This window comes from Empidonax traillii, unplaced genomic scaffold (genome assembly GCF_003031625.1).
Source record: "Empidonax traillii isolate 1590-97213 ecotype Southwest subspecies unplaced genomic scaffold, ASM303162v1 scaffold44:size1908036, whole genome shotgun sequence".
In the NCBI taxonomy this organism is placed as follows: domain Eukaryota; kingdom Metazoa; phylum Chordata; class Aves; order Passeriformes; family Tyrannidae; genus Empidonax; species Empidonax traillii.
This window is the reverse complement of record NW_020955237.1, coordinates 1,295,264-1,319,070: the sequence shown is the minus strand read 5'-3', so window position 1 is coordinate 1,319,070 and position 23,807 is coordinate 1,295,264. Positions and strand designations below refer to the sequence as shown.

Below are 23,807 nucleotides of genomic sequence, written 5' to 3'. Positions count from 1 at the left end.
GATGTATCAGCTCAGATATGTAACAAGCTTGGTGATACAAGCAAATATACATTGTTAGGGACTTTAAAAAGCTTGCACAGAACGGCAACACCTCTGCATCTTCTTCCCAAGTACTGCTGCTTCCATAACACATATAGGCAGAGTGCTCAGTTCCTGGATCACAATTAATAAAAAACATGAGTTATCTTCTCAGAGACAACTGAAATTTGCCAATCAGATTTGAAATGAACACATTATTATAAGATTACTGAGGAAATATATTTTACTGTAGTAAAATTAAATTTATGAGTTAAAATACTTCTTTGGTTCTAAATCTCTGAAAGAGAAAATCCTGCTTGTATGAATAATACACTTCTATCCATTTGAGTTCTGCAGTACAGAAATACTCCAGCGATAATAATGTTCTTTCCCAATAGCTGGATAGTACACTTTAAAGTGTCTTCCAAGTTTATGTGTGTATTTTCTAAGAAAAAGTAACTCTCATAGTTTAGTAAGCTTCCACAGACTGGGCTTTTTCCTATTGCTCTGAGGCACCATATCCATAATCAATACAAAATTTGTTGACTAATTGACAGTGTTGATATGTTGCATATGAGCAGGGTCTTGCTCCATAGAATTTGGAACTGTGAAGGACAAGCTGCACAAGAGGCAGCTAAAGCACCCAAAGTTACAATACTTGGAGTGATGCTGTACTACCAGACCCAGTGTGAGCTGTCAACCCATCAGTTATCTCTGAATTAATTTGCAGTAATTATTCTAGCCACCACAACTTAACTATATTCATCTACAGTCTGAGGCTTAATCTGCATGCTTTAACAGATTATCATACCTTTCTATTGAGTAAAAGACAGAATAAAAAAACAAAGGGATGTTGCAATCACAGTGTAACTGATAAAATTTTGTTCCAGTATATAGAATTATTTATGTTGGAAAACACCCTTAAGATCACTGAGTTCAGCCATTAGAACTCCTGGTCATAAAAGGAGATCATGTTGGCCAGGAAGGATCTGGTTTTCACAAACCGATGCTGGCTGAGCCACATCCCCTTGTTGTCCTGCATATTTTTATTGTCCCATGCAAAGATTATTCATACCTTCTTTCTGTTTTTGCATCATAGTTTACTCGAGGAGGCTCTTTAAGTAGAGATTTCAGCGAGCTGAACTGCTGAGTAGTATTGTCATCAAGCACTAAGAAAATAGGCACAGTAAGGGAGTCCAGTTCCACAAGAACATTACCATCAGGAGATGCAAAAAAATTCTCATACTGTAATACACACACACTACTCAGAGTGTGAGAAACCATTTTTAAAAGACAGAAGCATGCCAGAAGGTTTTTTGAGAACAACTGATCTTGTTGCTGTATAAGCAGCAGTTTTAAAGTTTCTAATGTCAGCTTTGCCACATGTGCAGTCACTCTGGCTCTTGAATGCCAGCACAAGACAGTCAAACACTGCTGAAAATATTTTAGGACACAATGCATCCATTGAGTATTCTTCACAGACTTGTTTAAAGATGTATCCTGGTTTAGCAAAGAACATTTCACAAACTGAACAATGCTGAAAAAATGGATAATGCAGTTCACTGTGTAGTTCAGCAATGTATCCTTCTCTTCCATATCTTTTGAAATCCCTATCTGCCATGCAGTAAGGAGGTTTTTTTGAATGGAATTTAGTTTCAGCGATGATTTATCTTTCTCTTCAATATCATCTGCATGCATAGTATCAAACATTGACGCAAATTCTAAGTGGCCTTGATCAGCTTTACCAACAATTGAAAGGATTCTTTGGTTATGGAAGGTGGAAGAGCTACTGTAAAACTGCTTTTCATCATCTGATTCTTCTTCATAATCCTAAATCAGACAAAAAAACCCAATCAAGTATAAGTTAAGTTTATTGAGAGAGAGCAGTCTGCATGGAATCACCATTTAGTCAGCCTTAAAAATGAAATCTTTATGCTTAATTGATTTGCTTAAATGCTAGAAGTTTAATTCACAGCAGTTTCATCTTGATCTCAAATTAAATGTGGTTATTTGCAATAGTTGGGCAGACAGAAATTAAATTACCTAACAACAAAACCAACAAAATTACACAGCCAACAGAGCAGTAGATTTTATACTAGAAAGTGAAACCTCATCCTTCACTAAGTCCAGAATATGAGAAAGAGTTTTTGCCAGATACCTGTAAGATATAAAAGCCATTTAACAAAAGCTCTAAAGCTTTAGAGAACAAACTAAACCACAAAAGTGAAATGCAGAAATGGAGCTGGGAAAGGCTGTACAATAACTATGATCCTAGGGCCACTATTACAAAAGACACATGCATTTTGGAATTGCTGAAAGAATCCTCCAAAACTGAAGATAAATATAAGTATCTTATTTACTAAGGATAAGGATTCTTATTAATATACTCTACAGCTCCAGTATATCCAACACTGTAATGTTACATTTTATATAAAGTGAAGGTAATAGCAACTTCCAGTATGTAAAAGGGGCTACAAGAAAGATGGAAAGGGACTTTTTACACCGGCACGTAAAACAAGAGGACAAGAAGGAGTGGCTTTAAACAGAAAGAGGGCAGTTTCAGATTAAACAGTTGGCAGAAATTCTTTACTCTGAGGGTGGTGAGCCACTGGAAGAACTTGTCCAGAGAATTGGATGCCCCATCCTCGGAAGTGTCCAAGGCCAGGCCAGATGGGGCTCTGGGCAACCTGATCTAGGAGAAGGTGGCCCCTGTTCCTGTTGCAACAAGGCGATCTTTAAGGTCCCTTCCAACCCAAAACATTCTACAATTCTATTAAAATACAATAAACTGAGGTACATGTAGATTAGCCCATATTCTTCAAAATGTTAATGCACTGCTGAAAGAAATAAGATGTTTGAAAATTAAAATCAAGAATCCATTGAAAAAAAGTAAGCCTATTCCTCACACCTACAGAGAAAATGATAATTCACCCAATATTGAATTACTTTAAATATATATAATAAGAGCAAATATATCTATATTCGAAGAAAAACACCATTCTTTCTATATAGAATTCCTTAAAATTAAATAGTTTCACAGTTATAATTGGAAAAATGCTATTAAGTACCAGTAAATCCATAGGTATCTCACTCATTTCTGTTGTGTCTTTCTCCAGGAACTTTGGAAGGGCGGAAAAGATGGAACTTTGGTTTTGAACTTGTTTTGAAAGACTAGCTTTTAAAGACAACAGTGATCTTAAACACCGAGATCTCCCTTTAGACTGAAAGAAATAAAAATAACAGAAAACATATTATCAGTCTTGAACAAAACAGACAGTTCATAAATAAGTTAAAGAAATTGGTTACTTCTGTTAAAAGCTTCAGCTCAGAAGTCCCAGACAGAAAGGGAGAACAGGTCTGCAAGCATATGTTACAAAGAAACAAGTTGTCATTTCACCATGCTTCGGGAAAGCACCAGACAACTTTAGTTTGCTTCATACTGAAAAAATCCGCTTTTTTCATCCCCAAAAATGCCCTACAAGTTCCCCTGTATGTCAGGTTTTCTTGCATGCTAACTAAGAATGTAGCTCTTTAAATCCCCAAATCCTTCCTCACTATTCTAGCTTATGCATGAATACCATAATAACTCACTTCTCCAAAAATCTAAAATAGCAACTGAATTGTAAGAGAAGTTGTATTCTACCATCAAACACAAAAATTCTGAACTAAATATCTATTATATCTTACATAGTTGCTAATGGCTGCAAGACCTTCCCTTTCACTGGTTTCCTTTCTCCCAAACTTAGCTCAATTTAGAAGTGACAGAAAAATAAACAAAAAATGCTTTAAGCAAGCTTTAATTGCCAACATTGGCAGAGGACACATGCACACTGCATCACTGGGACTGCTGCTGACTGCTCTAAAACAGCAGCAGCCTAAGATAGAGGATTTACAGAATCCTTTTTTGATCATTCTGAAAGGATGAGTTGATCAGAGTAGTTTAATTCCTGTCAATGCTCTGAACCAACTCTATAGAAGCAGAAGTCCCTATTTCTTTTGCAGAAAAAAGTAATATAGGACAGTTAAGATTATCCCCTTCACTACATTTTACTGAAATATCACCCAGACACGAAAGGAACAAAATTTCAGGAAAACGGTATTCATTGTTTTGCAGACCAACATTATTCTCAAAACAACTTCAGAATTCAAAGAATTATGAAAATATCACACTAAACTAAACTGAGGTACTCAGTTTAGAAATCACACATTTTCATACAAATAAAGTTTTTTACTTAAAGCCTACTAATTCATAGCTCTACCTTGAAGTTCAGCAAATTCCGACGAATATTCTCAAGCTGTTGAGTTGAATCAAGCAAAAGGGATCTTATAAATCCTGATGGTGAAAAGTTGTTAGGAAATCTAAGCACTGTTATCATATATCCATCAGAGACAATGAGGTAGGGTAATTTTGAATGTGAAGCAACAGAGAATCTCTGTCTCATAAGGTCACGCTCAGAGTCTGAAGAAGCAGGAGATTGGCCAGAGTCTTGACAAAATGAGTGCTGCTGTCTGAAGCAAAGATACATCAAAAATTAGGAGGCAACTCTCATATGTAATAATCATGAACAGAAGAGAGAAGAAATAACTTAAGAACACCTAATACCACAGAATATGCTATCCCAATTACTCCTCTCAGAATCCTACAGAAGCGTATAAATTTTTGCAGGGTGAGCACTATGGACACAATATTTATACATGTAAGATGCCAATATTTTGCTGCAGTAGCAACTTTTTCTAATTTAGATAAAAATAAAATCAGCTTTTGGTACCTATTTATTATTTCATTAATAAGCATAGTAATTTTTCATAATTTGACTTTAAATTTCTATATTATATATTGTTTTCTAACTCTTACTAGGGATGACAAACACTTCAAGATGAAATTTGAAGTCATATATGAAAAATAAAAATCCTTCAAGATATTAATCTTATGATTTCAGTATCAGTTCAGATATTCTAAAGAAAAACATATAAACACAAAAGTCTTCCCTTTCAAAAGAGGTCTTACAAAGTCTTTCCTTACACAGAAAACCCTCCTTAACGAGTTCCAGAAAGCTGCTTTATGGGTGTATTCTAATATTAGCCTCCTAACACATTTTTGCCAAATTACTGTTTGTATTTATTTGAAAAAAACCCTAGCTGCATACCTGCAATAAATAACCATAATTCAGGTATTTTAATATATTTTAGTACTCGAATTTTCAACCAGGTAGTGCAAGAAGGTATCATAATGTTCTGAATCTCTTTATCAGATATTTCATTTACATACTATCTGGCTTAAGTCAATCAAATTTAATAGGATTTTAAAAAATTTAAACTTTACATTCTGTTTCCTCTAATTATTGGGACTACATTATTTTCTGTAACTTTCAGTTTATGTTAAAGAGTGTTATCAGAGATCCCTCTATCCCCTCATGCACCCAGTAGCATGATTTCAAAATTTAGATCTGCAGAATCCCAAAAGAACGTTTTAAAAACTAATTAGTTTTCGTCCATGCAAATACGTTATCTACAATATCTGATGTGGAAATTTTTATATCAAGTTCTACAGGTAAAATTAAATTGTTAGCAGAGAAATAGCACCAGATTAAAATAAATTTGCACTTCTAGTACCTCCTTAAATTTAATTTCTTCTTACATCACAAAAACATGCTATTTTTAATTACTAATAGAAACACTTCTAGAAAAGCAAATCACTTGAGGTATACTCACATCGTCACAATGTCAACTTTCATCACGACAAACCCATTATAAGAAAAAGGAGAGAACTATGAATGAGAAACAGATACTGAGAAGACAAGTAAGAGAGTGAATTTGAAAGATTACTTTTATGTAAAATTATAATAAATATGATAGAAAGTAAAGTAAGACCATAAGACAGAAACATAGAAACATTCAAACCCTTTTACCTGTATGTTATTAGTGGATGAAATGGAATAAACTGTGCTGGTCCAAACTCTACAGAGCAGCCAGATGCAATTAAGGTCACCAATTCACCCATGCATGTCAATAAAATCAAAGATCCACGTTTTAACATGCAAGCCAAGAAAAGGCTATCAGGAGTCCAACTCATATCACCAACCCAGTAAGATCTAAATTAGACAGGTAAAAAAATATTTATTTCTCTGTCAAATTTCCGCATCAGAAGTTTAGAATAGTTATAAAACAAACCAATGGCAACACAAAACTAAAAAAACCCTCAACAGCAGCAGAAACAGTATCAATCACTGACCTGATTAACTTGGATGGGACTGTGTTACTTTTGCTACTACAACCTTTAAGGCTACCCGAAATAGTAACAAAATTCAATGTGTTTAAAAACAAAATCTGAGTGGCCTAGAAAGAAAAAACAAATGAAAAGATATACATAAATGCTTGTATATCAAAACATCTCTACTATAAAAAAGAAGTCTATTACTAAATAACAGTCTATTTGATGCAATGGAAATGTTATTACACATGAAAGTGACATTGCACTTCAGTATTTATTACTGTTACAGTATTAAATTTTATACCTAATTCTACATTTGAAAAATAATTAAGGACTATAATACACTCAAAAGATAATTTGATATTCTCATTAAAATAACTTTTCTGAAACACTTAATAAAAGATCACTCTTCTGTAGTCTTATTAGTAATTCACAGCTGGAGCTTTGAAGGACTGCATCATCCCAGCCTAGGACACCAAATAAGGTGGTCCATACTACCTGTCATCATCAGCACTAAAAAGTACATTAGGATTTGACCTGAGTTGTTAACAGTAATAACATTACGAAGTGGGAACATAACCTCTAATACATATTAGGCTGAGGCTTGACTGAGAATCACCAAGAATCTTTGCAGATACAATACAGTAACTGAAATTAATTTCTTTCATTGAAGATTAGAAATTACAGAGGACCTTACACGGACTTCTAACTGAACACCACATTCAAAACACTACAAGCTGTAGCAGAATTTTTTAGCTATGGATATAAATGCGAATATAATCCCACTTACCTCTATGAACCCCGACAAATCATCCTAAAATTGTGGTTTTGAAACCTGCTACCATTTTATTTAAACCGCAATATTAGCTTAAATGATGCACTATCACTCGTACCTTTGGATCAGCTTGATTAACAGCTACTGCAAGCAGAAGTCCATCTCTTGCAAATGCACATAGCAAAGCTCCTCTTGACTTTACAGACACACAATGAGGAACCAAGTTAACAAGGGAACAAGTCTGCTGTACCCACCGGATCTGGTATGGCAAAGAACTGGATACCAACAAAAAGACAATAAAACCAAGTGATTACATTATGCTGAATGGGATGGTTCATTATAGTAAAAAACCATGCAAGACAAAACTATATAAAGCATGAAAAATAAAAAAAATCAAACCTACTTTTCTTCAAATGCCTTACAAATGAAAAAAATATTTTGTATTTACACAAGTTTAAACATTATGTCCTAGCATTGAGAATTATTTTTACAGGACAGGAATTTGGGCTATATGTATACATATAGCCTATACATACAAATAGATATAGATATAGATGCATGACACAATTAAGGCAGTTGCATTCTAGTCAGGAACAACTTTCTCAAACCTTATAACACTATCCAACACAAGAATACTCAGAATTTGAAAATCAACAGTATGCTGCTCTGAATGAAGAAGTTGCCTCATTATTGGATGTGGTTATGATTTCATGCTGCAATTGCTACATATATGTATGCATTTCTACTCTGAGTATGTTATGCTCCATTTCACTTTCTGTATTACCTGAAAGACACTATCATGCTACTGATAAATTGAGTGGACATTAGGTCAAGGAGGACACCATTACTAAGTCAGTATCAAAGGGGTATCATATAAAAAAGGCAGTTGTAACATATCAAGTTTAGAGTAAAACTGTAGAAAGTTATTCAAATGACACCTGCAGAGGATATTTCTATTTAAACTTATAGATTTGTGTATCTCAGCTAGGAAGAGGAATCTGTGCTCCAGACTATCACTCAGTTGCATTTTTACGTGGTTGTATCATTATAATTTTTATAATTATTATAATTATAAATTTATAATTTATATAATTATAAATTTATAATCATTATAATTATTTCAATATGCAGTCCCAACCCAGAGAAACACACACCTGCTCTTTCATAGCCAAGCAAAAGAGATGAAAAGGGGACCAGAAAACAAACAAAATACACAAATGTGCATAACAAAGAAGAGGAAAGTGTATTCAGGACATTCATGGCTGCAGAGTATAAGAAATATAAGAAAATATAAGATACATAAGCAATATGAGAAAAAAAACCAAAAACATTCTATTAGCATGATTGAAAAACTCTGATAGTAAAACATGTACACAGACATGTACATGTATGCATAGCCACCAATGGAAAATGATAAATACACTCAGTTTTATTTAGATATAAGCTAATAATGAAATATGGAATACATAAGTAAATGCTGTTACATTAATTACAAGGACCATGTAGTGACAGAACAGGGCAGAAGGGCTTTAAACTGACAGAGGGCACGTTGTGAACTTACATATGTACACATAAGTAAGTATTTGTAACCACAGGCTAATTGGACACCCACATAAATGTGTTCAATCGCAGCTCTGAATCCCAGCTCTAAATAATAACTAAAATGCACCTTAAGCTATTGTAACTTCAGATATATTTGAACTGACCTAACATGTTCAAAGGTATTTTTGTGCCATCGAAGAATCAAAAATGTGAGCACCAAACACTCTCCAGAGTAAAATACAAAAGTGCATAAACAGCAATCACCCAGTATCTGTGGGAAAAAAGAACATAATCAAAACAAACCCCAAAGGCCCATTACACACAATTTTCTCTTTAATCATCTATACAATTAAATCAATAACTACTACAATTCAGATTAAATAACGCGATGTTGTCATTCAGGAATGTAAGGGCTGGTAGGAATATTAAAGGGCCAGATAAACCCTGATCTGATCCAGTAGGGTTGTTCTCATGTTGTCATTAAATGTATCATGAGCTGAACTATTAAGTCTACACACAATACCAAACAGGCAGATATTGCTCTCAAAATTCACTATAGATTCTTTTGCTCTGATTCAATTAAGAAATAAAATGATTGCTTAAGGGTTTATTTTTTACCTCATTTTGTATGAAAGCAGCATGCAATCCAACTTCTTTTTCTTCAGCAGAAGGCAACATGACTGATTCATCGGGTAAAATTTGCGTCCAACGCCCAGAAGATGAGTTTTTATAAGATGTATTTTCATGTTCTGTGCTCTCCCACAAAAAGACACATGCTGTAGGAGTAGTTAATAATGCCTTTCTGCCATCTCCAGATACATACAAGTACAACCTCATTAAACACTCTGGGAGAAAATAAAAACCAAACACAACAAAAACCAACAAACAAAACAATGTGTCAGGATAGTTGACGTTCCTTTGTTAGATATAAAATTTAAAAGAATGGAGACAGGAAATTTCTCTTCTTGTCTATCAAAAGAAATCCAAGTTGTCACCTTAAGTATCTCTCCTTTCCAGTTTCACCAGTGATAGCAGACCTTGGGCAGCTATGTCCAATTTTTATGCATGCTATGAATTATCTTTCCCACCAAACTCAACCATCAGAGATGTTTCTCGAGATTATCTTTCTTGAAACCTGTCTTTCATTGAAAGAAGCAATAAATGTGTAGGTGCTCTACTATGTATTACCTTTAGCTCCTAAATGAACTACTAATCTTCCCTGAAATGTCAGAATTGCTTGTACAATACTTCACTTTACAAGCTGGTATCACTGATATTATCCAAGACATGACAATGTTTGATATTTAAATTTGCAAATATGTGCCTTCATTTTGTTCTCTCAGCTAGTATATGTCATAAAACCCACAAGAACAAGCTTCAGGTTATCCATATACTGTTTACATCAGATGTACATCTGCTCTAAAGTATTAATAACCTAGTCAGGAATTGAACAGTTAAAAACTAACAATTAAATCTACACGTACAGCTCTTGAAAATGAATTACTACTTACAGGGGATTACTAAAAATAAATACCTGTACCATTCAAATTACAAAAAGGACATTTGCCAAAGTTGAGCTAGCATACAAATTATACAAATGCAAAATAATGGGAAAATTCCTCATGAAATAAGATTTAAGGAAATGAAAACAACTTTACGTCTATTCCATTTTTCACATGATTAATTCAAAGAATCTACCTTGTGCTGCTGCCACTACTTTCCTGGACTCTTCAATGGCTGGCACAATTTTCAAACAGTCCTGATCTTTATTCCAAAGAAAGAGCTCTCCTGTTGTAAGTATTCCTGCCAACCAAGCAGCTGTGTTCATTGGGGGAGAGAAGTTTTAAAGGATATTATTGTGAAGTACTTAAATTACTGCTCTTCTATCTTAGCCACAGTTCTAAAGTTGACAGTAAACTGGCAGATCCTTTAGATATCCTTTCTAGACTGTTACAAATACAAATAAAATAACATGAACTTATAATACATGAGATATTATACTTCACCATTTCCTGATGTTGTTAAGACAACCACATTTTTCAACAATGACTGCAGCTGAGGGATTTTCTTCCTTGTCTTCCCTGATACCAGGTTAATTTCATTTATATGTTTACCATCTAGAAGAAAAATGGCCTCTTTTTCCTGTTAAAATAACAAAAGAGCATTTAAATTTTTAATGTTATTTTCTACACAAGCCTGTAAAATAATGCAGAGATAAAAAATATTACAGCAAATAATAATAATAATAAAACTGTTAAGAGCTGCAATTACATACTAACTTCATTCTTTGGCACATCTGCTTTACAGTACAAGACCATATCTAGCATCAACCTACAGATGAATGTGATTCTCAGGTTTTAAACTACCAAACTAATTTTACAGTCATTATTAAAAACTTATTCAAAGTAACTCTATGTGCTAAAAAGACAACAAAAATTGGACACTATCAAGTAGTGCTTAATTTAGTGAGATATTTGTCATTGATTCCAATAATAATAATAAAAAGAACTGGCCTCAAATTACTACCTACTTAAATTTCAATCATAGATGAGAAAAAAAATTACTCTTGCTTTATAAAAAAAGTCTAAGAAAGCATGTCTTTTAGCAAATGCAGGATGCAAGGGGGAAAAAATAATTGTTCGCATTTCCCACAACATACTGTAAAAAGTCATGAAAAACTAGAACCATCAAAACAACAATCTCATATAATGGACAGGTCTTTTGTGAAGGAAAACAAATAGGCTCCGAATTGTTTCTCTGAGAAATCTTGAATCTCCAGCCTCACGTCAATAAGATAAAACCCCAAGCAATTTATTTTAATAACTCTTAAAATGCATCCAAATCACTTCCTGAGGCTTTTTTTACCCACACCCTCCTCAAGTAAGTGGAAGTGCGAAGTATTGCATAATTAGAAACCGTACTCTTAGCAGAATTTTATTTAAATAGAAGTTCATTACACTTACCTGTCCAACCCATGAGATGCGAGGCCACGGTTTTCTTTGCTTGATAGACGTAGAGATGAGCACATCGAGCTTAATCTCCATTCTTATTGAGCCTCTAGGTAACCATTATACAGAAGAGCAAAGAGTGGCTCTTTCACACACTCATAAAGAATCTGAAGAAAGGAAAAACAAGCAAACAAAAAAAAGGACCGGAAGTTTCTGTTACGTGGGGGTGGGAGCAGAAGGCGGGAATCCAGACGCAAAGTCTTGACTACAACAGCTTCCCGCTGAGCACAAGCAGAAGCGAAGCTATCCCGTATTTCCAAGCTCAGTTTTCGCCCGGGCAGCTCACGGGCGATGTGCTGTTCAGCCGTGGGGGGTAATTACACCCTCTTCACGTGTTGAGAGAGAGAAGCCTCAAGACAAAGTACATTACTGAGAACTCTAAAAACGCAGGAAACGCCCCGCAGCCTCCTAGGGCAGAGGATCAGGAATTCCAGTGGCTGGGACGGCCCCAGGAGGGCCGGCTCGGAGCGGGGCCAGCCGCTCAGCCGTGCCTGGGGAAGGGGGGGCGGCACCGGCTGCCCCCGCCGCCTCCGGGCGCCATCCTCGGGAACCCGCCCTGCTTGTGCGAGCTCCCCCCTCGGCGCACCAACAGCGGAGGGCCCAAAGCGATGCTAACTCGTTGGAGCCGCAGAGCCGGGAGAGCCCCGACCTGTCGGCTCCGTCTCCGGCTCTGCTCCAGCCCCAGTCCCGCCGCGCTCCCCCCGCGCTGCCGCAACTGCCGGGCCGGGCCAGCGCAGGGCGCAGCCGCAGCGCCGCCCCAGCACTGCCCCGCCCGCCTGGCTCCACAGGCATCCCGGTGGGATGGTCCAGCTGGGAGGAAGGGTCCCGCCCTTCCTCTGGCTTCCCGAGCCGGGCTCACCGTGCAACCGCCCGCTACCCCTCGACTTCTGAGCCCGCCGGCTTGGCGAGCTGGGTGGGAGCCTCGCTCGCAGCCCAGAAAGCCAACGGCATCCCGAACTGCATCCAAAGTGGCGCAGCCAGCAGGACGACATAGGCGATTCTGCGCCTCTGCTCTGCCCTGGTGATACCCCACCTGTAGCATTGCGCCCAGCTCTGGGGTTCCCAACACAGGAAGGAGATACACCCGTTAGAGCGGGTCCAGAGGAGGGCAGCGATGATCAGGGGGCTGGAGCGCCTGTCCTATGAAGACAGACTGGGGTTGTCCAGCCTGGAGAAGGCTCTGGAGAGAACTCATTGTGGCCTTTCAGTAATAGACAAGGGCTTAAAAAAAAGGAGGGACTTTTTACAAGGGTGGATAATGATAGGACGAGGGGGAACGGTTTCAAACAAAAAGAGAAAAATTTTAGATTAGGTGTCACAAAGAAATTCTTTGAGGGTGGGGAGGCACTGGTACAGGTTACCCAGGGGAGTTATGGCTGCTCCATCACTGGAAACATTCAACACCAGGTTGGATGGGTCTTTGAGAAACCTGGTCTAGTTGAAGATGTCCCTGCCCATGGCTGGAAGGTTGAACTACTTGACCTCTAAGGTCCCCTTCAACACAAAGCATTCTGTGATCCTATAAAGACTGGGGGGTGTAGTAATGAGCAAGTGGTTGATACTTACTTGCCAGCTGATGTTAAAACCATGACAAGGTGAAATACAAGTTGTGTGAGTGGTCACTATGTTTCATCACCTTAAAGAAATGCACTGGATTCCCTTAAAGCCACTATTCTTTCAAACTGCCTCGTTTCTACCTTCCGCTACCTTTCCTTAGTCACAGTCTTGACTGAGAATTAGTAACACTGATGCAGAAGGAAACAGTCCAATAAAAGTAATGATACATTTGTTGATAATATTGTTAATGACAACTCGTTCATGTTAGTCTGTTACTTACCTCTAATTGTCACTATTTATTTCATCTAACGCATTAACTCACCCCTCTCCTCTGGTCTTAGTTTACCACATCCCTCCAGATTTAAAATGGGAAACAGAACCTACCCTTTCTCCATCAGAGAGATGAGCAAGTGTTATGAAAATGAAAGGTAACATCCACACTGCAATTACCTCCTGTCATGTGAAAAATATCAGAGGTAACTTGTGATACACTTTGAAATACTCTTACTTTGATAAACTTGTAATATTGCCAGAGGCACCCTTATTCTGTTAACTAGAGAAAAAAAAAAAAACAACAGAAGAGTTGAACCTTCAGTCTGTGACCTGTGCCTGTTCCCAACTCCTCAGCTATTTCTCCAGATGAGAATAGAAATCTGCTTATACAGATTACAGAATAACTTTCATGTAAATATTGAAATTTAGTCAAATACATCAGGCAAGACTTTGACATCACTTGTATGAAATGAACTGCACTAACAAGACCAGGGTAAATCCATAAATCTCTTGTTGTGAAACATAGCTATTAGGAGAAAGTAACTTCTAATATCTAAAGACAGTATATTTTATATGGAAAGATACAAATCTTTTTCCCAGGACACACAGGATTTCCTCTATTTAATTACTTTGAAAGGAGAAGAGCTAATAGTAATATTTCACATTTATTTTGATCTAAAGAGGTAAAAAAGATATGCATTTTAATTTATATATTATTTCCCTGAGTGCATTCTTTGGCCTAAAATCATCAGAATGTATCTGGTAGTTCAGAGTGAAAGAAATGTACTCTAAGTAAAATAGAGTAATCAGATCTTGCAGAAAACACCCATTTATCATGTGAGGAGCAGAGGGATTGATGCCCACATTCTCCAGCACTTTTCATTCCCCTTGTCTGGACTCAAGGTCCTTTGGTGAGGGTCTCATGTCCTCTAGAGGCACTTGGAGGAACAGAGCACTGCAGTGAAAGTGTGCTGAGCCCATAACCCAGAGATCAATAGATTAAAACCATCCTCTGCTAATGGTTTTTTTTGTCTTTCGTAAAGCACAAGAGCTAGCAGTCCCCAGAAGCAAGAAATTGGGCAAGGAAGGCAAGAAACCAGCATGACAGAGTAGGGAACTGGTGGTAAGACTAAAGGGAAGCAAATGCAGGGTCAGTGGAAACTAGGACAGAGCACCTGGGAAGAGTACAGAGATGAAGTACAGCTGTGTAGGGATGAGGTGAGGAAGGCCAAGGAGAAGCTGGAACTGAATCTTGTCAAAGGATGCAAAGAATAATAGAAAGGGATTCTACAGGTATGTGAACAGACAAGATGCATCACAGAGTCCTGAGGGAATTGGCTGTAGTTCCCAAGTCACTCTGCATGATATTTTAAGAGTTATGGCCGTCAGGGGAAGTCCTAGGCACTGGAAAAAGGGAAACATTGTTCCCATCTTTAAAAAGAGTAGAAAGGATGATTCTTTTTACTTTCTAATCAGAAAGTAAAAAGCCTCAGCTTTCTACTGAGGCTCAGTAGCTGTCAGCCTCAGCCTCACCTCTGTGCCTGGGAAGATCACAAAACAGATCCTCCCTGAAGCTGTGTTAAGGCACATAGAAGACAAGGAGGGGATTCTGGACAGCCAGTACAACTTCACCAAGGGCAAGTCCCGCCTGATCAACCCAGTGACCTTCTGTGATGGAGTGACAACATCAGTGGACAAAGGAAGGGCTGCAGATGTCATTCATCTGGATTTCTGTAAAGCCTTTGACATGGTCCCCCACAGCAGCCTTCTCTCTAAATTGGAGAGATGGATTTGATGGGTGGGCTGTGAGATGGGTAAGAAATGGTTGAATGTTGCACCCAGAGGGTAATGGTCAATGGCTCAGAGTTCCAATGAACATCAGTGACAAGAGATGTCCCTCAGGGGTCTGCATTGAGACTGGTGTTATTTAATACTTCAGCGATGACAAGGATAAAGGGAGTGAGTGCACCCTCAGCAAATATGAGGTGAGTGGTGCTGTTGACACACCTGAAGGACAGAATGCCATCCAGAGGGGCCTGGACAACCTTGAGAACCGGGATCATGAGAATCTCACAAGGCTTAACAAGGCCAAGTGCAAGGCGTTGCACATGGGTCAGAGCAACCCCCAGTATGAACACAGGTTGAGGGATGAACAGATTGGGAGCTCTGCAGAGAAGGACTTTGGGGTGGTGGTGGATGAGAGGCTGGACATGACCCAGCCATGTGCACTCACAGCCCAGAAAGCCAAACATGTCCTGGGCTGCATCCAAAGGAGCATACGCAGCAGGTCACAGGCAGGGAATCTAGGAACATACACAATTTGGTGTTTGTGTATAAGGAAAGTAGACAGAAGTCAGTTCATGACTTCTTTATTTGATTTTAACAGACACAACATTTTATTAAAATGGAATAGGGAAAATAATTTGATTAACTTTTAATACTGTTCTTTCACTATCAATACAAATTAGATTGCCAATTTCTGCAACTTCATCCCAAACATTCTATTTAGAGAGGCATTTAAAGTGATAGTTATGAAATAATGATTATCTTTGTTATTGTAGTTATGATTCTGTTATTACTCCTTTGTATGACTACATTTACAACCTGACTCTGCAGTTGCGATTTCTTGTTTTGATAATTCTAAAACAGCTATCAAGTATATTTTTCATCCTGATTTTCCTCATTACTTCAAGTAAAATAAAAACGTTTTCTAAATATTCTTAATCCCCAAGGCAAAGGTCACACAATGTATTTTATTTCAACATTAAAAAAAGCTTTCTCTTGTTAAAAAAATGGTAGTAGTAAAAGTAAAAGAAACTCCGTTTGTCACATTTACATTCTACAATTTGTAGATACCTTTAGAATAGCATGAATACATAATAGAAAACTGCAGCAGGAGTAACAGCTTCCTCAGGATTTTTTTCTGAGGATTTGTTCTTTCAGAGATTCAGTGCAGTTCACATTGCCTGCACTAATGGTTCTGTTACTGCATTAGGCAATCAGGGAAGTCGTTCTAACTTGGCCTGTAGAGATTTAAAATTCCCAATAGTTGTCTGAACCATTAGTGTCGGGCTCATAGACTGAAGTTCAACCAGGTAACAACTGACAGCATCCAAGCAAACGTTTGTGAATTGCCGCCTGTAAAGAAAACACAGAATAATAACAAGCTCCTTTTTAATCCTGTATATTAGAATTCATCTGAAATAGAAAGTGAGCATTCTTTGAGTTTTAATGGAATAACATACGAGGAAGATATCTGTCAGCTGCTTTTAGTTTTCAACTATTTATTAGAAAAAATTATTTTTGAAATCTAATGCTTGTGACTAAGACATAATGGGAAAATATATCAACCATTACTACTTATCGGCTATTAAATATAAACTATAAAACACGGAACAGTTAATAGCAATGCAAATATTTAATATTTAGATACTACTTTAGATATGAATACAGTCAATGTATAAGTTATTAATTTAGGTAGCAATTTAAATAAATTAGAATCAAATTACAATTTAGGTATTCTAATAAATCACTGTATTTCAACTGGCAAATCACAGAAGACTGATCAAGTAAGAAAAGATACAGGCAAACTGTATATGAACAGGGGATATTTACATGTATATTTTCAAAAGAACAAGAAATATTTATGTTTAGAAGAGTTATAAAGACTTTGGCTAGTTCTGCTCTTAATTTTTGAGACAAGATAGCTCTGACTGAAGCTTGAATTGAAGTTTGCCAATTCAAATAAAAATTGTCAAAGCTAGAGATGATATACAGGCAACTTATTCAAGTACTTAGACATTTTTTCATTGGAACCTTTTTCCGATATTACATCCAAATTTTTTCCTGGTGTTAACTAAGCTGAATTTTAGTCTTGGAGACTGATTCATCATCAACCTCTTAAAAACAATTTGGAAATATCTAACCCAATGTTTAGTCTTCTCCTTTCCAGAATAACTCAGAGCTTCTAGAATTTCAACACGAAAAAGTTTAGTTTTTTGTCACAAAATGCTTGATTCTAATTTTCCCCCCACTTTTCCCACATTGCCTCAAATTTTTCCATACTACTCCTTGAAGTATGTTGCCAAAAATTTACAAAATAATCCTCTCAATTCCTCATGGATATTTAGTGAAGTGAAGAAAAGTAACTTTGTTGTAGTTTATATGGAGAACCCTAAAAGTTTCTAACAAACGGCTTTGAACAAAGAGTGCCAATGTCAGTAATCACTGCTAGGAATAAAATACCAAATTCACCCAAAAGAAAAGAAGAAAAACTTTGGGGAATAATGAAGTGTAGTACTTTAGGGTTTTTTTGTATCTTTCACTTTTTATTAGGATACAGTTGCCCTTCTTACCTCAGAGCTACTCTGCTTGGATCTTGTACATATCCTGATAGTAATACATGAATACTTTCTAAGAGGTGTAAAGGTTTTTTCATTCTATTCCAATATGGGTCCTAAAAAACAAAAATCCAAAATATTAAGGACGAATGGTAAGGACACACATATAAAAAAACGTGTGTGGTGTCTATGCAAAGTGCCAGCTGCAGCAATTGTTTATTCATTGTATCAAAAACGTAAGATAAATGGGAATTTTATCTTAATCTACATTATATCTGTATTAAAGTAATATTTTAATTTAAGTACTAAGACATACATAAGTTTAACTCAGTTTTCCATTATTAAACAGCCTGTAATGTAACAGATTATAGGAAGTTCAGGATTCCTAGGAATCTGGATAAAAAGAAGCTAATCAATTCTTTGTTTATTGCATCAATGGATCTGACAAGATGCAGTAATACAGCAAATTTTAATCATTATTAGGAAACAAAATTAATATATTCCATAGATGCTGCTCCTTCTGCAATGTAAGAATTTTATTTTATCCTAAATCTGCTCTAGAGGGAGTAAAAGAACTAAGAAATTTCCTCAAGCTAGGACTAAAATGAATAAAACCAACAGGGAGGGGAAAATGCAGCCTTGAGTCTTTGAATAAAGAAAGCAAAACTATAAACATGATATTTTACTATATTCCACCTTACACTACTTTATGTTTCCCACTAAAGACAGACCTTGATAGTAGTTGAAAGCAGAGTTTTTATTTTTTTTCCTTACCCGTGCTTTAAACAGCTGGTCATATACTTCAAGCAGCCTTGGCAATGACACTCCTATTTCTTGCATCGTATATGTTACAAAACCTACATCCCAGTTCAAAGAGCAGACCTGTTGTTCTAGAAACTGGACTAAAAAATCTGGAGAACAAAAAAAAGGGAATATTTAGATTCCAACTTGTTAATGGGAGTGTAGCAAAGAAAGGCATTTAAGTCATTTATTCAAGGTTAATTTTTCTTTCTTCCACACAGTTGGTACCTTTCTCCTGTCAAGCCCATAGAACAGGTTCCCCCAGTCCACACTGAGGGAAGGCTACACAAAATGTAACTACCTCCAAAGATGGTATTAGCATCTATCAGCAAAGCATGGCAGGGACTACTCACATGAAGGACAATTTTGCTATGCAACTATACTGTCAAGTAAAATTCATTACTTTTTGTTTCAGCACAAAACAAGTACTACCATTACATTTGCTAGAACAGCCAGCAACACTATTGGAGCTTTTATCAGGTTTTAGTATCAATAACAATTAACAATGTATTGATTAGCACTAAATGTGCATACTGAATGTTTTCGCACAGTATTTTAGTATCATAAAAGAAGACTCAGTGCTGAGCAATACATTTTCCAGGTTTTTATAAAATACCAAGTTGTCAAAGCACATGAGGATCTCAAAAGCAGAAACTCCGAAAAGGATCCAGAAATTTTCTGAATTCTGTTTTCAAAATCTGGCCCCTTCAGACAGCAGCAGATATTTCAAGACACAGTAGATACACGTGGTTGCCTAAAATCTAATTTTATACATAAACACACATTTTTATGTTGCACTTTGACAGAAATAAACTTTACTACTTTCTAAAGTGGGATCTGCACAGCCATATAAAATGCTGCTGCCATCTAAACTTCATTTACTTCCTGTTTCTTTTAGGATTAAAAAAGGACAGAAATTTCTTAGCTTAAAACTTTGTTAAAAGGTTAAAAAGAAAGCTGAGACCCATTCACGTGACATGTATGCTTATTTAGTATGCAGGCTAAACAACTTACCTAAAGGAAAGTAACGAGGTGTGCCAGCATATATCTTTCCGAGCAATGTCAGCTTCAGGCAAAGTGCTTGCATTCTGTCAGCGGGGCTCAGAGATACACTGTCGCTCAATTCTGAAAGTGGAAAGAAAACATCTAGAAAGAACTTTGGAAAAGACTATTGTAAATGCAAAATAAGCACATGGAAGTGAAAATACAACTTTTTCTAGTGGATATTCACAGAGGTTTATGTTTCATTGAAGTTCCGTGCAAGTCTACTTAAAACACAACCAAACAAAAACACACCCCCAAACCCCAGAACAAATCCACTACCACAAAGCTTTTCCCTCAAAACCCTATTGATGCTGTTTGCACAAGGGCAAACTTGAGTCCAATATTTAAGGGGGAAAAAACCCAAACCAACCAAACAGAGTGAATTACTAACTCATGGTAAAGGATCATCACAGCTAAGTGGCCAAGCTTGCAGAGCTGTGTCTACTACTCTGTTTCTTTATAAATGAACAGAACCCTGACATTTCCACTCCTGTCAACATTATGCATGCAGAATTCTCTGATGATTTTTTGATTTTTGTCATCATAAATTTATTTACATTTTAACATTTAATTTACACAACATTTTCATTATAATTTCTTAAAAGTGAAATCTTCAGACAGAATTTCACACGTATTCTGAAGTCCACATATAATGGTATCATGGGATGAAACAACTTTTGAAATGTTACCTGCAGTGTGGTTATTCAAGTCTTATGCACAATATACTCGAGCACATATGAAAAAATATCACTTTTCTGTCCCTTAGGCACACAAACCAAAGGCAATAACATTAATTAATTACAAGTTAACTATACTAAAGAAATATATTACAGAATACTCCAGAAAAGATGCATTTCCTTGGACAGTATAACAGTAACAGCACACTCAGTCTTAAAAACTATAACTGTACCACTTTCCTATAGTTCTAGCTTGTACCACTCCTAGTCCACTAAGACCTACCTTTTTCAATGATTTCTTGCCAGAGAGTTTGCACCAAGATTGGGTCAGAATGACCCGCACAATGTATAATTGCAAGCTTGCACTCCGAGAGCTTAAAAGGGTCAGCAAATTCTCCATAAAGCTGTAAGAAAAAATACCAGGCTTTACATTTCATTTAGAATTAAAAAAAAATTGTGAAAGTCAGCTGTTCCTTGTGTGTTAGACATTAGACTAGCCAAAGCTCAACTTACGTAATTCTTGTCAATCACTAAATTTATTTTGCTGCATTTAGTTTCACTGTTTAAATATAATCCCAAATTTTATATGAAGGTAAAATTAAAACTGTTAATTTTTCAATGATTTTACCAACAAATGAAGAAATCTAAGAGACTTAATAAAGAAGATGAACATGTGAAAGAAAAGAAGGTACTGAAGACTGAAAGACTATAGAAGTACAGAAAACGACAGTGTAGGGTAACAGACATTCCGAGACCAGGAATGCTAAACTGTCTATTAGTTCTACTAGTCAGCACAGGATCATTCTTTGCAAAACACTTTTTCCTCCCAAAATATGATAAACTAAATTTTAACACAGGGAAATTTCAGTCACCTTTGTTATATCCATCAGCTCAGCATCAAGTTGGGAGATTGCATCTTGGACTGAAGAATGATGGGAATACTGACGCTGTAATGTTTCCTGTATTTGAAGCTGGATCCCTGCAACCTTGTTTAAAATGGAAAATACAGTATTTCAAGAATTTATTCAGAGTTTAAGAATACACTCAGAATAAACTTTAATTTATTTAAATGCAAAATGTTACTGTCTTACACCATTGAGTCTACTATCATATCATCTTTCAACTGCATAACTTTGCCATGTCAGGAAGACAGCACAGAAATCAGAAGTGGTAATAAAAATGTCATGTGCCAATGAGACAAACTGAAAAAATACATTTACAGTGCAGCTTAGATTTTTCTTTTTCTTACTTCCATTTTCTCTTCTAGTTCATGTAGGAATTCACCATCTGCAGCTATAGAGGATACGGCCGTGGAGCTTTTGGCACTCAAAATGGCACGTGCAATGTACTCAAGACGCTGTTGAAGAGAAATTTCTGTGCTGCAAAACAAACATTCAAAACAAGATAGGTACTTAACACAATTATATGAGGATTAGTTATATTTTAACTGGACCCTGACAATTAGCATGTGGCTTTTCCTGATTTTACTAAATCAAGCAGGACATGATCCATCCATGTAACCCCACCTTTGCTACAGGCTCAGTTCTAATGTATTTCTTAACTCATTGCTCCAGTTAAACTATTGCATTACAAAAATCTGCATAAGCAATGATCACTTAATATATGGTACCTACAATATGAAATACATTGCAAACTGAAGTATAATACATAAAATAAACATAACGATTCCTTTCCAATAACTGTCTGGATTCAAAACTAATATATTCTATTAATTTAATTTTTTTTAGAAAACCTCCTTGGGCATTGGCATGTTCTTGTCCTTGGCCTTTTCTTAATTTATCTACACATAAGGTCTTGATTTTAGGTTGTTTGATTTTTACCTAGTTACCTTATTATATGCAATAGACTGCACATAATCCATACCTATGCAAGTCAGCCAACTTAGCCAAGACTCTAGCAGCACTACTAAAATTTCTGTTCTTCTCAAAGTATCTCCACAGTAAATCCATATAGCGAACTTTGTTTTGGTCAATCTTGGTCATCCGTACCAGGTAAGGTTCCAAAAAGGGGGCAGTAACCTGCAGAAGTCATAGAGATAACATGTATACTCTTGCTCTTCCTTGTTTCTTTGAAGCACCAGCATTATCGCAATTAACTCTTCTAGTCTGTTGTCTGTAGATGAGCTCACCTGTAACAGCTTGTCCGCCAAGTCAGCTTGTATCAACCAGTTGTAAAGTGCAATACTGAAGAGCTCATCTGTTGAACGCTGAGCCAGCTTTAGCATTTGTTCGAACTATGGGAGAGAAAGGCCAAAGCTGTTACTCCACATGTGGTTACCTTACATTAAGCACTGAATTCCTATGTGACAATACCTCAGTACATGTTATTTGCGTGTCATTGTTTCTACATATTCTCTAGATACAGAAGCCAATTCATGACAAATCTTCACTTTGAACCAATCTATAATTTTATTAAAGTAATAAATTCTATATCACTTCAAATCACACTATTTTCTGGAGTGCAGCCATGACTTTTTTGTGAGTTTCTTACATGGTGCCCTGCTTCTTCATTGCTTAGCATATTGGGGTCAGATGACAGCACTGGAGGACCTGGCTTTTTGGGTACACTGGGAGACTGAGGAGCAGCTTTACTTTGATTCACTAACTCTTGAAGAGTGTCAGTGATACACTTGTAGCTGTTCAATCTGTAACAGAGCAAAAGAAAAGTCTCATAATTTTCATTGCAACTGTCTGTGAAAGATTATTCTCAAGTGCTGTTGTATGACTTTGAAGACAGTTATTAATATTGCAAAAGGTCATAGATCATTGTAAGACAGTTGACACAATCTAGTTTATTCTCATTCATATTGCTAACAAGTATTTCTGTAATGTTCTGATCACAATATTTTCTGCGTCTATCATGTTAATTGTTGTTCCATAATAAACTGGTGCCGTATTAATAACAACCAAGAGGAGCACACTGGGTAAAAACATTTATATTGTGTCCCTTATCATAAAATGATTGTTTGTTATTACCCTACATAACTTCCCTAAAAGAGCTCCGTTTCCAGTCACTTGAAGCAAAGCACCCCATATAATGATAATAAATCATCTTGAAAACTTGCCTCTCTTGAAAAGCTTGGAGTCCAACAACATCCTCTTCTGGTTCTCCATTTTTATAGAAATGAAGGCCCAGACCTTGGGGATCTTTCTTCTCAGCAGCTGTAAGACAGAGTTCTACTACTCCCTCATAGAAACGCACTAGGAAAAATCAAAACAAATATCACTGTTCATTATTGTAGTAAATCTATGACAAAATGGTGACATCAAGCACTTATCATTTTAGCAAGCAAGAAAAAATAAACACTATTCACTCTGTTCTGGATCATATAAAGGTTTACACTCGTACTCAAGCTGTGTGATTTATATGCCAGTTTGAACGTAGATACCAAGTTACTTCAGAATGTCCTGCACAATGTGTTAACACTATACCGAGCCCCAAATCTTGACTGTTACACAACAGGTACATCTATATTTAAATGATGTACTAGCTTCTACTGCACTGAACAGAATTCAGAACTATCTTTCCAAATGCTTATTT

At 36.5% G+C, this 23,807-nt stretch overlaps 2 protein-coding genes across 7 annotated transcripts in view; both read right to left on the bottom strand.

The window, feature by feature from the left end:
• Positions 1-12,012, bottom strand: part of CPLANE1 (ciliogenesis and planar polarity effector 1) — a 55,661-nt gene extending 43,649 nt beyond the window's left edge. For all 5 annotated transcript variants that reach the window (XM_027878708.1, XM_027878710.1, XM_027878711.1 and 2 more), the window contains exons 1-12: positions 11,812-12,012; positions 11,510-11,662; positions 10,553-10,688; positions 10,245-10,364; positions 9,165-9,391; positions 8,711-8,817; positions 7,123-7,279; positions 6,251-6,354; positions 5,928-6,110; positions 4,278-4,527; positions 3,087-3,239; positions 1,094-1,848 (exon numbers count right to left, since the gene is read on the bottom strand). In XM_027878708.1, coding sequence (XP_027734509.1) covers positions 1,094-1,848; positions 3,087-3,239; positions 4,278-4,527; positions 5,928-6,110; positions 6,251-6,354; positions 7,123-7,279; positions 8,711-8,817; positions 9,165-9,391; positions 10,245-10,364; positions 10,553-10,688; positions 11,510-11,590 — 2,273 coding nt within the window. In that variant the 5' untranslated portion in view covers positions 11,591-11,662; positions 11,812-12,012. The remainder of the gene's footprint in view (positions 1-1,093; positions 1,849-3,086; positions 3,240-4,277; positions 4,528-5,927; positions 6,111-6,250; positions 6,355-7,122; positions 7,280-8,710; positions 8,818-9,164; positions 9,392-10,244; positions 10,365-10,552; positions 10,689-11,509; positions 11,663-11,811) is intronic.
• Positions 12,013-15,750: 3,738 nt separating this feature from the next.
• Positions 15,751-23,807, bottom strand: part of NUP155 (nucleoporin 155) — a 30,215-nt gene continuing 22,158 nt past the window's right edge. For both annotated transcript variants that reach the window (XM_027878705.1, XM_027878706.1), the window contains 11 exons: positions 23,332-23,467; positions 22,758-22,911; positions 22,396-22,500; positions 22,131-22,285; positions 21,496-21,625; positions 21,119-21,232; positions 20,530-20,650; positions 19,540-19,650; positions 18,499-18,635; positions 17,740-17,840; positions 15,751-16,522 (listed from right to left, as the gene is read on the bottom strand). In XM_027878705.1, coding sequence (XP_027734506.1) covers positions 16,384-16,522; positions 17,740-17,840; positions 18,499-18,635; positions 19,540-19,650; positions 20,530-20,650; positions 21,119-21,232; positions 21,496-21,625; positions 22,131-22,285; positions 22,396-22,500; positions 22,758-22,911; positions 23,332-23,467 — 1,403 coding nt within the window. In that variant the 3' untranslated portion in view covers positions 15,751-16,383. The remainder of the gene's footprint in view (positions 16,523-17,739; positions 17,841-18,498; positions 18,636-19,539; positions 19,651-20,529; positions 20,651-21,118; positions 21,233-21,495; positions 21,626-22,130; positions 22,286-22,395; positions 22,501-22,757; positions 22,912-23,331; positions 23,468-23,807) is intronic.